The sequence below is a fragment of the Saccostrea cucullata genome, unplaced genomic scaffold, assembly GCF_032062105.1.
Source record: "Saccostrea cucullata isolate Sc308-1 unplaced genomic scaffold, CSIRO_AGI_Scuc_v1 ctg22242, whole genome shotgun sequence".
NCBI lineage: Eukaryota > Metazoa > Mollusca > Bivalvia > Ostreida > Ostreidae > Saccostrea > Saccostrea cuccullata.
Genome location: NW_026918995.1, coordinates 1 through 15366, shown reverse-complemented (window position 1 = coordinate 15366; position 15366 = coordinate 1). Strand labels below are relative to the sequence as shown.

Here is a 15366-nt window from a genome sequence, read left to right as displayed (position 1 = left end):
TATAAAAGTGTATTTGGATTGAAGGAATAGTGTATTGGGTATATTTCTGAAACCGGGGATCATGATTCTTGAGATTCATCATTAAATTAACATTAACCAAAATATTTACAAATTAACTGCAATTTTCGACTTCTAATTAATTATCTTCTTATGGGGATGATCACAATCAAAGAAATAAATTATCCGTTAAAAATTACCATGAGTGGTGATATGATGAGAGGTGAGAGAACGAAGTATTCGTTCCATTGTCAAGGGGTCCTTAAACGTCGCAAGGTGTCCACACTGCGACTCACAGTAGTGCTTAAATAAGGAAAAATGGAAATAAATCATTTATAATGATTTCGTTTGAACTTTAAAAAGTGCAGTCATTTTTTGACTTAACACTAACCTTTGCTTGTATCCAAGACATTTTTGTCGTTCCTGTATGGTAACATTCGTTATGATAAGTGTAGTCAGTAGTAAATGGACATCTGTTCGAGTTGTATTTGCAAACTAAAAGATGAATCATTTTTACTGTCTTATGAATTCATCATAAAAGGTACCGGTAATCTTGCTTTTAATTTATGAAGTTCACATAAAATTAATGTTACGGCTGTCATAATATTCTTAATACTCGAGACACATATAAAAAGATATTTCTTTGATTTGTAATTACGTTTACAAAAAAGAAATGTAGAGTAATATTTGCAAGTTTAATGAATTTGTTTACAAACTAATTAATAAAAGCTCACCTTATTCATTTTGTTCCTTACCCCGCTTATTATAGAACTACATGTAGCTAGACGAATTAAGAATTTTTTAATATCATACCTCTAGTGGTGATTGTTATTTTCCGATATCATACCTCTAGCAGTCGCTGCTATTTTTCAGTATCATACCTCTAGCATTAGTTGTTATTTTTCAGTATCATACCTCTAGCATTAGTTGTTATTTTTCAGTATGATACCTCTAGCATTAGTTGTTATTTTTCAGTATCATACCTCTGGCAGTGGTTGTTATTTTTCAGTATCATACCTCTAGCAGTGGTTGTTATTTTCCAGTATCATACCTCTAGCATTAGTTGTTATTTATCAGTATCATACCTCTAGCATTAGTTGTTCTTTTTTAGTTTCATACCTCTAGCAGTGGTTGTTATTTTTCAGTATCATACCTCTATCAGTGGTTGTTATTTTTCAGTATCATACCTCTATCAGTGGTTGTTATTTTTCAGTATCATACCTCTATCAGTGGTTGTTATTTTTCAGTATCATACCTCTATCAGTGGTTGTTATTTTTCAGTATCATACCTCTATCAGTGGTTGTTTATTTTTCAGTATCATACCTCTATCAGTGGTTGTTATTTATCAGTATCATACCTCTGGCTGTGGTTGTTGGGACTGTTGTGGGCGTTGTAGGAGGGGGCGTGGTTTCTGGGACCAGTTGATGATGATTACACAGATCTCCATGACAACAACCTCCTGTCAATGACAGCTCTGGGTTCCAACTGGCTCGTCGTCCAAATATAGAACTTGCTTGTGTATGCAGGTTGTCACATATCTAAAGAAGTGAGAGGAGTTTTGACATCAAAAAATAAAGTTCCGTGATCAATCTCAGAAATTCTGTACACGGTACAAAACATAAGAAGGCTAGAACAGGAATCCCGGGAAACACCAGAAGTGACATCAAGTGCTAAGAAAGAATTTCTTGTCCACCCGCCTGGAATCCTCTGCATTGATCAGATAAACTGAGCAATTCGTACTTAAATCAAGAATACAAAAAAATTTAAATGAAACAAGACGGTCAAAAGGCGACGAATCAAAATGTTGTATTTGCAATAGGGATGTCAACGAGTACCCGGTTAATCGGGTACTCGATCGAACGTATGAGAATCGAATACTAAAATCAAAATTATAATGACCAATCACCTGGTACACAGTATTTCTCACCTATTGCAGTCCTTAATTTTTGGATTGATTCAAAATTTTGTTTTCATTGAGGATCGTTTATGTATGTTATGCTATTTTAAATCATTTTGAAATTATTTAGTAAACGGTACCGAATCCGACATGTATAGATATGCTGTTACCGACTTATGTAAAGATATATTTTGTAATACATGTAATTGAAGATTTTCAAAAAAAAGTTTAAAGTCCGCTCGATCGCAAAACGTCCGACTAACCGATTACCAAATATTGACCGATTTGACATTCCTCATTTGCAGACATTATTATCAAAATGATCAGGGAATTTGAGAAATGAAAACTTTAAGCTGTGAAAAGCCATGTAACATCGGTTTATTTACCAGTAGCTGTTCCAGGCTCTATTCTCAAATTGATCGAACTCAGTTCTTAAAAATGCCTGATAGAAATAGTAACATAACTAGCAAGATATCATTTATGTTCAAAAGCTCGGAACCCATTAAGGAATAATTATAGAAAAAAATGTAATAAAAGTTTTGAAATAAACAATGCACTGAACTGATTTGTTTTCAGCAATATTTATATTAATTAACACATATTAATACATAGGAGGTTCATATTTCATTATCATTCATAAATAATATCTAATATAATAATAGGAAGAAATCTTTTATACATGCAATATTTCTACAGCATGCTTGTATAACATGAACAATGTTCTTTTTAGAGGGCGGAAAGTTACTAAAATTTTATATGAAATAAGATAATTACCCTTTGATGAACACATCCAAGTCGGTAGCCATGTTCCAGGTTGAAATTCAATGTTTCTAGTGTGTAACAAACCTAAATAAATAAAACATAAGATCAATTTTAAAGATATTTTCATTGAACAGATCACTGCGATCAGAACTTAAATATTCAAAAATAAAAAGTAGCCATCTGATAAATAGGACTTCAGCATTATCTTATCATAGAAATATTTAATCAAACTCACCTCTCCAGGATCACAGACACGTGACACAGTGCAATTCTCGGCTGAAGACACGTGTTCACATTCATAACACTCGCCTGAAAACAGGTAACCACAGTAATTAACAAGTTGCCGTCCTTTAAAAAAGGACTGCAATACGTGGACCATATGCATCTTTTTTCGAACTGAAATTCAATTAAGAACATTTCTAGGTGTAGGAAATATTCATGTTGGTTTGTTCACATTTTCTACAATCATCTGCCTATTATGACTGATTGTAGTCTCAAAGCAAAATTGTTAAAATATATCTCTGATTAGCGACATTTAGTTTTATCATTTATTTAATTTGATACGTGTGTAACTCATACTACTTGACACCTGTTCTGGATTTATACGGAAGAAATCTATCATGGAAAAAATATGACACTCGCCTTTTTATTTCAGCGGTCTGGTGGTTCACGAGTAGCACAGCTCTGTAGTAAGCAGATTTCTTTTGTTGGGACCCCCCCCCCCCCCCACACACACATTAAAATACTACAGACTTTTATCAAACGATATTTGGATTGCTGATATATTAAATTATTTTGCGAGCCTTGGTGCACAAAACTAATGCCGATGAAAACTTGTTCTATCTTTTTAAAGCTAGAACTAGTCGTTGAGTGACGTTTTTCATTCAAGTTATTAAGTTACATATGTATCTATATACTGTAACTTCTTAAAATGCTTGTACCAAAGAATAATGTTTAGTTTGTATGTAAAAGTAAATGAATATGTAAATGTGATATGTAGATTTAAAAGCGCGATTTGCCACAGAATGGCATATTTTAATTCGAATAAGGCGAATTATTTTACGGGCAAGTTACCTCAGGTGCAAACTCTCTAGCATTCTCGCGCATGTCGTTTGCCCATGGCATCCGGTTTAACCTCGCTTATTACAGCGTGGTCCTCACGGTCCACGCAATGAACAACAGTTTTTAAGCACCATTGTTGAGAAAGAAGTTACCGCAAAGTTAGGAGATGCACAAAGAAAAAAAGAGATGTCTTCGTAATATCCTTTCATTATCATGATTATTGGAGTTCAAGTAAAATATGTTTGACAAGGGGGATTAATCAAGAACAGGGTAAAACACGGACCCATAGGAAGATCAAGGGTGGAGTAGGTATGTAGGAGAAGGAAACGTCCAACAGATGGTTGGAGGGCCTGGTATTTAAAGGTCTTTAAAGACTACAGTGTTGATTGATTGGTTGTATGTCGCTTAATATCCCTCTCGAGAATTTTTCACTAATATTAAGATGCCTATCGTTATTGTCAATAAAAAACTTCAGGTTCTTTAAAACATTAACTTAATATGTTTGAAGATGTTTGGTTCTGCATTTAAAAAAAATGATTCAAAAGAGAATTTACTTACAAGAGTTTATTGGTAAAACTCTATGAAAACCACAAAATGCTTGTATAAAATGTTTACTACACTGTATATAAGTTTATGAAAGTAATGCCTTTAACATAAGCTTTTAGACTTTAGCATATTCATTTTAAATAATTCCGATAAAGTTAAATTTTGCCCGTAATTTAAAAGTATTTCGCAGAAGTTGCTCATTCAATTTTAATACTTATATTTCACCTTTTTCCAAGAAAAATAAACTCTTACTCACTGCATTTTCCACACAGCCTTGGACAGATATGATCTGCTATACAGTCATTATTACACATGTGGGTATTAACGGTGAATAGTAAGGTACAAGCCAGATTGTCGGCGTCAGCACAAACTGAGGATCCACTCTGACGCCTGACAGCTTTAAAGTAAAAAAAAACCAAAAAAAAAAAACAACAAAAAACTGATAACTAGGAACTATCGCAATTTAAATTATGATTCTAAAATGAACAAATTCAAAATCGTTGATTTATATTTTAACATTTAGTTACAAACATAAATAACTTTTGTTTTCAAAATTATTTAAAAAATGATAATTATTTGAAGTCTTATTCAAATTTTAACATGAGCAATATTTTCAAACATTGCTGAACTTTATGAAAAAAATATGTGTTGTCAATTGCAATATGTGAAAGAGGCTAGATGTCATTGCTGAAAGATAAAACTCAAATCTATCGTGCTTAAACAAGATTTAATACATTTATTGCTTGATAATTTAATTTTTCAATTGTACAATAATGTGTGACACGTACAATATTTCAAATCCAGTATTAAAGACTGAAAATAACTAATTGTGATCAATAAGAGAGGATTTTTTTTTATCAAAAAGAAGCTTACAATTTCACAATTATGAATAATCATAAATTTCTATCTTTTTTCGATAACAGAAAAAATCACACAATTAACACACAAAAAGTTGTTTTACAAAACGTGGTTCTTAATTTCTTAAATATTTATTGAACGTCGCACCTGTTTGAGAGGATTTGACCTTCACCTCTCTCTTGCTGCCGTCATTGTGATTACAGAGGTCTGATGTACAACAGGAAGTTCCTGCTCTTTTACTCAATGAACGTTTTCCATAATGAGAACATACCTATGAAATGACAACAAGGACTTTTGGGGTCATTACAATAAATCCCTTAATTTTGTAGTAAGCTTAGGTATTTAGACTTAGTAATGAAATTATTTTTGATTGTAATATTTTCTTATTAAATATACTCATATGTTGACAAATGGGAGGCAAATATCTTCTCAATCATTTGTTAAGAGTGTATTGTATATGATATTATATCGATCAAAAATATATCTTCATGGCCAACATATAAAAAGCTGTATTTACTCATTAATATTTGTAAACAAAAAAAAAAAAAAAAAAAAAAAAAAAAAAAAAAAAAAAAAAAAAAAAAAAAAAAAAAAAAAAAAAAAAAATGTTCACTCACCGCCTTAGGGGCACAGCCTAGTTTATAAACTTCTCGGAAATCATTTGTGAAGGATGCTGCAGATATGCATTGCTACAAAGAAAAACATGAAACAGGAAAATTGTTAAGGCAATTTCTTATTTTATAAAAGTATAAGTAATTGTCTTAAATAAAAGTATTCGTTACGTAGTCTTGGCTTGGACACTCAATGGTGTTGTTACACATCTGTGTTGATGAAATATCTGCACAGGAATAACATTTCAGTGCTGTAAGGATAAAACAAAATTAAGGTACTGGTTTGAGACAATCTGCAATTAATGGTTCCTTATTTGTAAATTGACATATTGAAAAGAAATATCAGTTATTTCATATGTATGATGCATTTTAGATAAAAAAAAAGGGTCATTCTTCTGATAATGGAAAAATATTCCACAAGCTTCGCGTATTCATTCGTATTTTTATATGCACCTTTCCAAATTTACAAAGAAAGTATTTTGTAGAAACGTGACATATGTTTTAGAATTACCATAAGATGTGTTCTTGTCGAATTGTAATTTTAAGAATAACTTAAGTGAGATAAAATCAAAATTATATCCTACAAATGCGCTTGTGTTGATCTATACCAGAAAATAAAAATTTAGCATAGGAGAATCCCTAACTATACAGTTATGGATAACATTTTACGCATTGTAAAGTACTCACGACATAGTCCACAGTACCGCTGACATATAGAGGCATAACATGTGTCATTACACATGTCTGGTTTGGAGGAGGCCAGACGCTGACAGGCTGCTGTGTCCATGTCATCACAGGCAAAACACGTCAGAGCGAGGCATATCAAGCCTTCATAGAAGAGGCCAAGAACAATTAAAAGGTCCAGATATTTATCAGGAAAAACAATCGTCAAACTTTTTAAAAATGAATGTTTTTGAGGATCAAAAATACGTTTTCAAAGCATATGGATGTGTAATTAACATAAATTAATGCCTAGAACATGGTACACAATATAGTATTCTTTGTAAGGAGTGTATGAAGGAATAAAGCTAAAAGAGTCAAGCCATTGGACAAGTACTTTCAGGTTTTCAAAACATGAACTTGAAAGAATTTCAGACAAAATAAAACTTACACCTCTTTCATAAGATAAATACGTATTGAATTTATATTTGTGTTCTTTTCTCTGTAATATTAAATTCAAAAGATTTTAAAAGAAAAGAGATATGTTTGAGTGTGTGTAAATAATACAAAAGACTCACCAACAATGACCTTCCACATGTCAGCCATATTGTAGAAGTTATCACGATTAAATTCACGGATTAAGATAAGAACAATTGTTGAGATATATATTCGTGTAAGTGTTATTATATTGTTTTTAGATATACATTTTATTGTATATCGTAGACTTTCAATATACTGATGATTCAGACCCCCACCCCCACCCCCACCCCACCCCAAAAAAGAACTAAACAGCTGAAAAAGAGACTTTAAAAACGCATTTATGAATGTAATTTCTCTCTGTAGTGAAGAAGGTTCCTCAGCAAATGTAAAATGAATTTTTACGAGATGGTAAATTCTTCTTGAATGCTATATTTGTTTAAAAGGATATTCAAACAATGGAATAAGCAATATATATAAGATTTATATTCATACAGGAGTCATCTAAATAATTAAATAACACAATTAGTGTGTGAGGATTTTTCAAGAAATCGTGTAATAGGTAATTTAATATTTTCTACGTCCCCTCAACTTTCTATTCTTTGTCAATGGCTATGTCTATATTTTCTTACTAGCTTAATTTCTCTTTTATAACGTCCATTATAGCTTACGTCATGTGGAACCAAGGGAAACAAAGTGAAGTCCTTATCTTTGATCTTAAGAAGCTTCCCCGCGCGACAGTTTCATATATATATATACTTTTTATGGTAAATGTCTACCAAATTTGAAAATACTAACGATTTGAATTATTGAACACGTGATTTGTAGAATACCTTGTACATAAAAAAAAGAAAATGTCTTTAAAATATTCATCGTCTTCAATGTTCATCGTGAATATATTTTTGCGAATATGTCTATATGGTATTTTAAGTTTTTTATTGAATACCTATCTAGTATTTTCTCGGGGTTTTTGTTCAAAATCAAATGCAATGAATATGTATTTTGCTAAAAGAACATACACAAGTAACAATGCATACAAGTTTCAATGCGTGATGAGCGTGCCACTAATCTCTCTTAAAAACTGAGTATAAAAGCATCCATATGAACATAATTAACAAACAAGCAAGCAAACAACATGTAAATATTTGATAGGGAATAATTTAATTCAACAAAGTCCACAAACATGGGGGCATAATCTTGCACTGCTTTGATCTAAGCAAATGGAGGATATAAAACTAAAGTCAGTGCACCTAGAATCTAAGTTTCGACATGGGACCTTTGTCGTTGGTGCACTGGTTGTTGTGGAGATGGGAACCAATTTATGGTGATTACAAAGGTTTCCATGACAACAACCACCTGTTAAGGACAGTTCGATGTTATCAGATCGTCGACCAAAAACCGAGCCTGCTTGTGTTTCAAGAGAGTCACATATCTTCAAAGACAGAACAAAATCAGTGTTGAAAATCAAATTTACTCGAGTACTTTTTATCTAAAGCAGAGTACAATATTTATGTAAGCTTCCATAATTTATTTTTAACTTTTAACTGCATCGAATGACAAGACCTGGGACTCAATTGAAATAAAAAGCAATCGTCTGAAATACCTTGTGATGTAGACATCCCATTCTGTATCCATGTTGAAGTTTGAAATCAAGTGTTTCTACTGTATAACAAACCTGAAAAAGAACCTTTTTGATAAGCTTTTTTCATGTTTTTATTCCTTGATGAGGTGAAATCAGATATGGTAAAGATTATGTCTTTCGTTCTTATTCAAATAAATTAAAATATTAAAATTACTTTTTCATTTATTTTTCTTCACTTCAAGGACCGGTATATATTTTTAAAAAAACTTGTTGATGAACAAATATATTTCAAAAATGTGTATTATCGAATGACAGTTACGGTTCAAATGAAGACCAAATATGACATCTAACATCGAATACCCCACTTTTGAAAAGCAATCAGTTTTTTTGGCTTATATTTAACCATTATCAAATATTTTCACAAAGCCTTTGTTATATTCATACAAAAATTGCAAGCTTTGGTAATCGCTTATATCACGAATGCCTGCATGTCTCCAAAGTGTACTTTGAATGTATGTATTATTTTTTGTTTGTTTAACATCCACGGTTTAAATAGTGTAACGCCCCAAAAAACTATTCTATCAAGCAAAACTTAAAATACATCTGTGTTCCAAGTATATTTCATTTTAATGACATAGGAAAGCTTACGAATATTGAATTAGATTTCTGTTTCCCTGAAATAGCAAAATACATGTAATAACTTTACCATTAGAAAATTTACCGGTAATTCTCTCTGTCAAACTAAAAAGTAACTAGGAGACTTATTGTTCAAAGAACAATAAGAGGTCTTTCCACCTTCTTTTAATTTCAATTTTTTTTTATCTGACTCCTTAAAATTAAATTCCATGAATAAGAAACCAAAATTGTCTTAAAATTTAGGAAAAAGGAAAATTAAAAATAAATTGAATGACCTTGACCTTTGACCTTGAAAAAATTATTCAAGGTCAAAGGTCAAGGGTCATAATACAATTGATCCCATGCTTCTATGTCATAGTTTTTAAGTTATAAGGTTTAATAGTAAGTACAAAGAAGTTAAAGGGCAATAACTCATATAAGGGGTCATCATCCTTTCGCACTTGTACAATGAAGTTATGCCTAAAGACCCTTAAGACATTAGTGAGGGTTTCATGTGTCTATGATGTATGGTTTTGGAGGAGTAGTGATAACAAGGTTTTTTTGCACAAAGGGCAATAACTTTTAATGGGGTCAATCTTAAGGGACAAGTATGAAATCTTTGAAATAGTTTTAAGAGTACATATTAAAAATGCAAAGACATATTGTATATGTTAAAAGACGAAAGAGATATAAAAAATGCTTAATATCTCATTTTTGGAATGACCTTGACCTTTGACCTTTGCTTAAATTTTAAGATCAAAGGTCAATGAATCTTATGCAGTTGGTCCCATGTCTATATGACTTCTAGTTTTGAAAATTTTTAATTATTTGTAAAATTCAAAAAGTTTCAGGGGCTATAACTCATTGAAGGGGTTTACGAATCCTTTCGCAATGAATTGTTTGAAAGGTCCTCCCAAGTAGTTGTAGACATTGGTGAAGGTTTCATACCTCTACGGTTTACGGTTTTGGAGGAGTAGTGATAACAAGCATTTCTTGCGTAAAGGGCAATAACTTTGAAAGGGGTCAAAGATCGAATATGGGGGGTCATTTTTCGGAATAACTTTTAATACCCATTATCATGAACTATAACGATTTTCGATAAGTCTTGCGGTTTCAAAACATCTCCAGAAATAAAATAATAACTAGGAGACTTATTGTTCAAAGAACAATAAGAGGTCTTTCCACCTTCTTTGAATTTCAATTCTGTTTTATATCTGACTCCTTAAAATTAAATTCAATGAATAAGAAAACAAAATTTGTCTTAAAAGGATAAATAAAGAAGAAATAAAAATTTAAAAAAAAAATGAAGTGACCTTGACCTTTGACCTTAAAAAAATCTTCAAGGTCAAAGGTCAAGGGTCACAATGCAATTGACCCCATGCCTCTACGACTTATACTTTTCAAGTAATAAGGTTTAATAGTAAGTACAAAGATGTTAAAGGGCAATAATTCATATAAGGAGTCATCAGATCCTTTCGCACTTATACGATGAATTTAGGCCTAAAGACCCTTAAGACATTAGTGAAAATTTGATGTTTATAGTGTCTATGGTTTCGGAGGAGTAGCGATAACAAGGTTTTTCACACAAGGGGCAATAACTTTTAAAAGGGTCAATCTTAGGGGACAAGAATGGAATCTTCAAAAGACTATGAAGAGTGCATATTACAGACAGAAAATAGATATTATATGTTTAAGGATATAGGAGCTATTAAAAAAAAATTATTCCTCATATTTGGAATGACCTTGACCTTTGACCTTGAAATGAATTTAAAGGCCAAAGGTCAATGAAACTGATGCAGTTGGTTTCATGTCTCTACGACTTCTCGTTTTGAAAATTTTTAGTTTTTTATAAAATTTATAAACTTTCAGGGGCAGTTACTCATTGAAGGGGTCAAAGAAAACTTTCGCAATGAATAGATTGAAAAGCCTCCTAAATTAGTTGAAGACAATGGTGAAGGTTTTAAATCTCTACGGTTTACGGTTTCGGAGGAGTAGCGATAACAAGCTTAACGGTGAAAGGGGCAATAACTGCATAAGGGGTCCAAGTTAAAACATGGGGGGTCATTTTTCGGAATAACTTTAAATATCCAGTATCATGAACTATAAAGTTTTTCGATAAGTCTTAAGGTGTCAAAACATAAGGTGAGAAATAGAATAATAAAAAACAGAAGCATTTCAAGAGGTCTTTCCACAGAAAGGTGGAAAGACCTAATAAAAAAGAATAATAACTAGGAGACTTATTGTTCACAGAACAATAAGAGGTCTTTCCACCTTCTTTGAATTTCAAATTTGTTTTATATCTGACTCGTAAAAAATAAACTCTATTAAAAAGAAACCAAAACTCTCTGAAAGCATAGAAAATAAAAAAATTCAAAAAAATAATAAAAAAGAATGAGCTTGACCTTTGACCTTGAAAAAATATTCAAGGTCAAAGGTCAAGGGTCACAATGCAATTGACCACACGCTTCTACATCTTATAGTTTTTAAGTTATAAGGTTTAATAGTAAGTACAAAGAAGTTAAAGGGCAATAACTCTTATATGGGGTCATCAGATCCTTTTGCACTTATACAGTGAAATTAGGCCTAAAGACCCTTAAGATATAAGGGAAGGTTTGGTGTCTCTACGGTCTACGGTTTCGGAGGAGTAGCGATAACAAGGTTTTTCGCATAAGGGGCAATAACTTTTAAACGGGTTAATGTTAGGGGAAAAGAATGAAATCTTTGAAACAGTTTTAAGAGTACATATTAATGATGCAAAGACATTAAATATATGTTAAAAGACAAAAGAGATATAAAAAGAGCTAAATTTCTCATTTTTGGAATGACCTTGACCTTTGACCTTTACATGAATTTTAAGGTCAAAGGTTAATGAATCTTATGCAGTTAGTCCCATGTCTCTACGACGTGTAGTTTTAAAATTTTTTAATTATTTGTAAAATTTAAAAAGTTTCAGGGGCAATAACTCATGGAAGGGGTCTTCGGATCCTTTCGCAATGAATAGATTGAAAAATCCTCTCAAGTAGTCGAAGACATTAGTGAAGGTTTCATACTTCTGTGGTTTATGGTTTCTGAGGAGTAGCAATAACAAGCGTTTCTTGCAAAAGGGGCAATAACTTCTAAAGGGGTCAAGGTTCATTTACGCAGGGTGAACTGCAATAATCTTTTACGGCGTCCATTCTTATGGACTATAAATCTTTTCGATAAATCTTGAAACAAAAAATCACACGGCGGAAAAATAATAAAAAAGAAGAAACAGAAGGAAATCAATAGGTCTTTCCACAGAAAGGTGGAAAGACCTAATAAACAGAACAATTTCAATAGGTCTTTCCACAGAAAGGTGGAAAGACCTAATAAAAACACTAGTAAACTAATTGTTCAGAGAACAATGAGACGTCTTTCCACCTTTTTAAGTGTTTCAATATCATTTGGGCTGAAAAAAATAGGAAAAAAAGCAAGAAAATAAATAAAACAGCAAAATTCTCATTTCTCTACTAGGATTTTAGATCGGGCTCGCAGTTGGTATAATTTTACCGTAAACAGACTTCCTAGATTGTAGTCGACTCGGGGATAAGCAGCAATTCATTGGTCACGCAAAGAGAGCACATAAAAAACATTGTAACACGCTCCTATGTGTATATATGAGCTTGAATGAGATTGTTTTCGAGTTAAGATGTAAGGGGTAAGGTCTGATTAAAATTATGATATAGCTATTAATATGAATAACATGCATTTGAACTGCGCATCAAGACGGAAGCGTAAGTGAAAACGTTGTGAAAAGTCCCATGTGTACCTTCATCATATGTGCATTATACCTGTATTAAAGAGATATTTGAAAATATCCGATTTGAGTTGTTTAATGTTTTAAATGGATGGCGATAAATTATTTAAGAGTATGTGAGAAACATAGCGAGAGATGCAAGGCAGTTTGTAATTATGGAAAAGGAAAACAGAGAATCGGGTTCGGGTTTTAACATTCCTGACCGATATAGACATGAAATTCAATGTAAGTAGCATAAATAAATTTCCAAACATGTAATTCTAGATGGGAAACACAGGGAATAAACGTGCATTTCTTTTTACTATCAATGCTGAAAGTCGCTATTTCTTGGGATTGTGTTATTCTAGGGGGAAAAAAATCAAATTTCAGATGAAATCAAGATTCATTTCATTCATATTAAATCCAAATAAAATTGAAATAAATTCCATACATTAAAGAACGCAAGAATACTTGGCATTAAAATGTCGTAATAGAGCAGGAGAATCGAATGATATTAACAACAATTGCAGAAAATAGCCAATACGGGCTTTAATTAATTTTTATGCTCAGCAATAACTAAATTTCAGACAGAAAAAAAAATGCAGATTTTGCCGATTTTCACTAGAATTTCATTATATTTTAGAGACTCACCTTAAAACTCTCAGGACACTTTCTTTAAGGTCTCTTCTTGCTTTTACTCCAAATCTTATGTCGATATATCGTGACTTTTGACTTGTACACATTTTTTCTATGCTGCTGTTGGTTTTTTTTTTAAAGGGGGGGGGGGGGGAGGTATAAGCATTTGTTAGAGTAAGAGTTGCAAATACCTCAACGACCTTAAGCTTGATTGAGACCTTTGGGTCAATAAGAGGTCAAAGGTCAAGGTCATTTATCAAGGTCAAAGGTCAAGGTCATCAAAAAAAAAAAAAGAAAAGAGAGAGATAAACTTGAGATTAACACTTGAAGCTGAATGTAGATAAAGGTAATGAATATTTCTTTATTACTTTTTGAGTAAGGGGTCAAAGGTCGAGGTCAAATATCAAGGTCAAAGGTCAAGGTCATTTGGATTTTAAGCTTAAATCGACAATTTCTCTAGTTTTTTAATGACCTTGACCTTTGACCTTGACCTAATCTTCAAGGTCAAAGGTCAAAAGATCTCATGCAGTTGGGCCCATGTCTTTATGACTTGTCGTTAAGAAGTTTTTAGTTCTTCGTAAACATCATAACCTTGCAGGGGGAGTAACTACTTAAAATGGTTTAGGAAATCTTTCGCACTAATGGAATGAGAAGTGTTCTAAATTAGTCGCAGACATTGTTGAAGGTTTTGTACCTCTACGGTTTATGGTTTCGGAGGAGTAGCGATAACAAGGGTTTACACTGAAAGGGGCACTAACTTTCAGAGGTTTCAATTTTAGGGGACACGCATGGAATCTCTAAAATGGTTTTAAGAGTACATACTAAAGTTGCAAAGAAAAAAGCTATAAAAAATGCGTAATTTTACATATTTTGAATGACCTTGACCTTTGACCTTGACCTCCATTTTAAGGTCAAAGGTCAATGAATCTTTTGCAGTTGGTCCCATGTCTCTACGCCTTGTCGTTTTAGAAAAATTCTTGATATTTGTAAACATTGCAAGCATTCAGGGGCAATAATTCATTATAGGAGTTTACGAATCCTTTCGCAATGTTTGATTGGAGAGTCTACTAAGTCAGTCGTAAACATTAATAAAGGTTTGGAATCTCTGCGGTTTATGGTTTCGGAGAAGTAGCGATAACAAAAATTTCTTGCGAAAGGGGCAATAACTTCGAAAGGGGTCAAGGCTCATTTACGCAGGGTGAACTGCAATAATCTTTTACAGAGTACATTCTTATGGACTATAAATCTTTTCGATATATCTTCAAACAAAAATACATGCGGCGGAAAAATAATAAAAAAAATAAAAATATTAATAATAATAAACAGAACAATTTCAATAGGTCTTTCCACAGAAAGGTGGAAAGACCTAATAAACAGAAGCATTTCAAGAGGTCTTTCCACAGAAAGGTGGAAAGACCTAATTATGACGGTGAATTACAGTTATGAATGTGCATTTCTAACACTATAACATTATTATAAATGTTTCAATCATCAATCACATTTATGTTGCTTTAAGATGATTATTTATGTATTTATTTACCTCCCCTTTATCACAAACTCGGGTCTGGTTACATTGCTCTGTTTCATTAACATGGTCACAGGAATAACACTCTGCTGAAATAAAAAGAAACCTTGACACTCTTAAAAAAAAAAACAACAATTAACCAGAGAAGCCGATCCAGCACCAAATTTTTCTTTACCATCCTGTAAATGCAATCAGTTGAATTAGTTCATTAATTGACATAATGTGGTTTGAAAGATTGCAGAATATATGCCATGACGACAGCATTAATTTATGAAGTGTGAACAGATGAACCCTTGGATCAGGTGATGACAAAAATGATGATTAAGGTTCATCCTGTGAATGATTCACACAGTGTCTGCAAACTTCTTACTAGTTTGCTA

General features: G+C 32.3%; 2 protein-coding genes across 2 annotated transcripts; both read right to left on the bottom strand.

Annotated features, from left to right (window-relative positions):
* Positions 1–197: 197 nt before the first annotated feature.
* On the bottom strand, positions 198–7030 carry LOC134276836 (uncharacterized; the record flags this gene model as incomplete). The annotated part of the gene is made up of 11 exons (XM_062759127.1): positions 6973–7030; positions 6422–6562; positions 5906–5985; positions 5741–5812; positions 5271–5394; positions 4522–4662; positions 2893–2966; positions 2670–2741; positions 1356–1536; positions 389–492; positions 198–300 (listed from the first exon to the last, which is right to left on the bottom strand). Coding segments are annotated over exons 1-11 (1120 nt in total), but the record flags the coding sequence as incomplete, so codon positions are not given.
* A 996-nt stretch (positions 7031–8026) lies between these two features.
* LOC134276826 (uncharacterized) lies at positions 8027–15165 on the bottom strand (the record flags this gene model as incomplete). The annotated part of the gene is made up of 4 exons (XM_062759119.1): positions 8027–8303; positions 8475–8546; positions 15002–15075; positions 15162–15165. Coding segments are annotated over 4 exons (417 nt in total), but the record flags the coding sequence as incomplete, so codon positions are not given.
* Between the last annotated feature and the right edge of the window lie 201 nt (positions 15166–15366).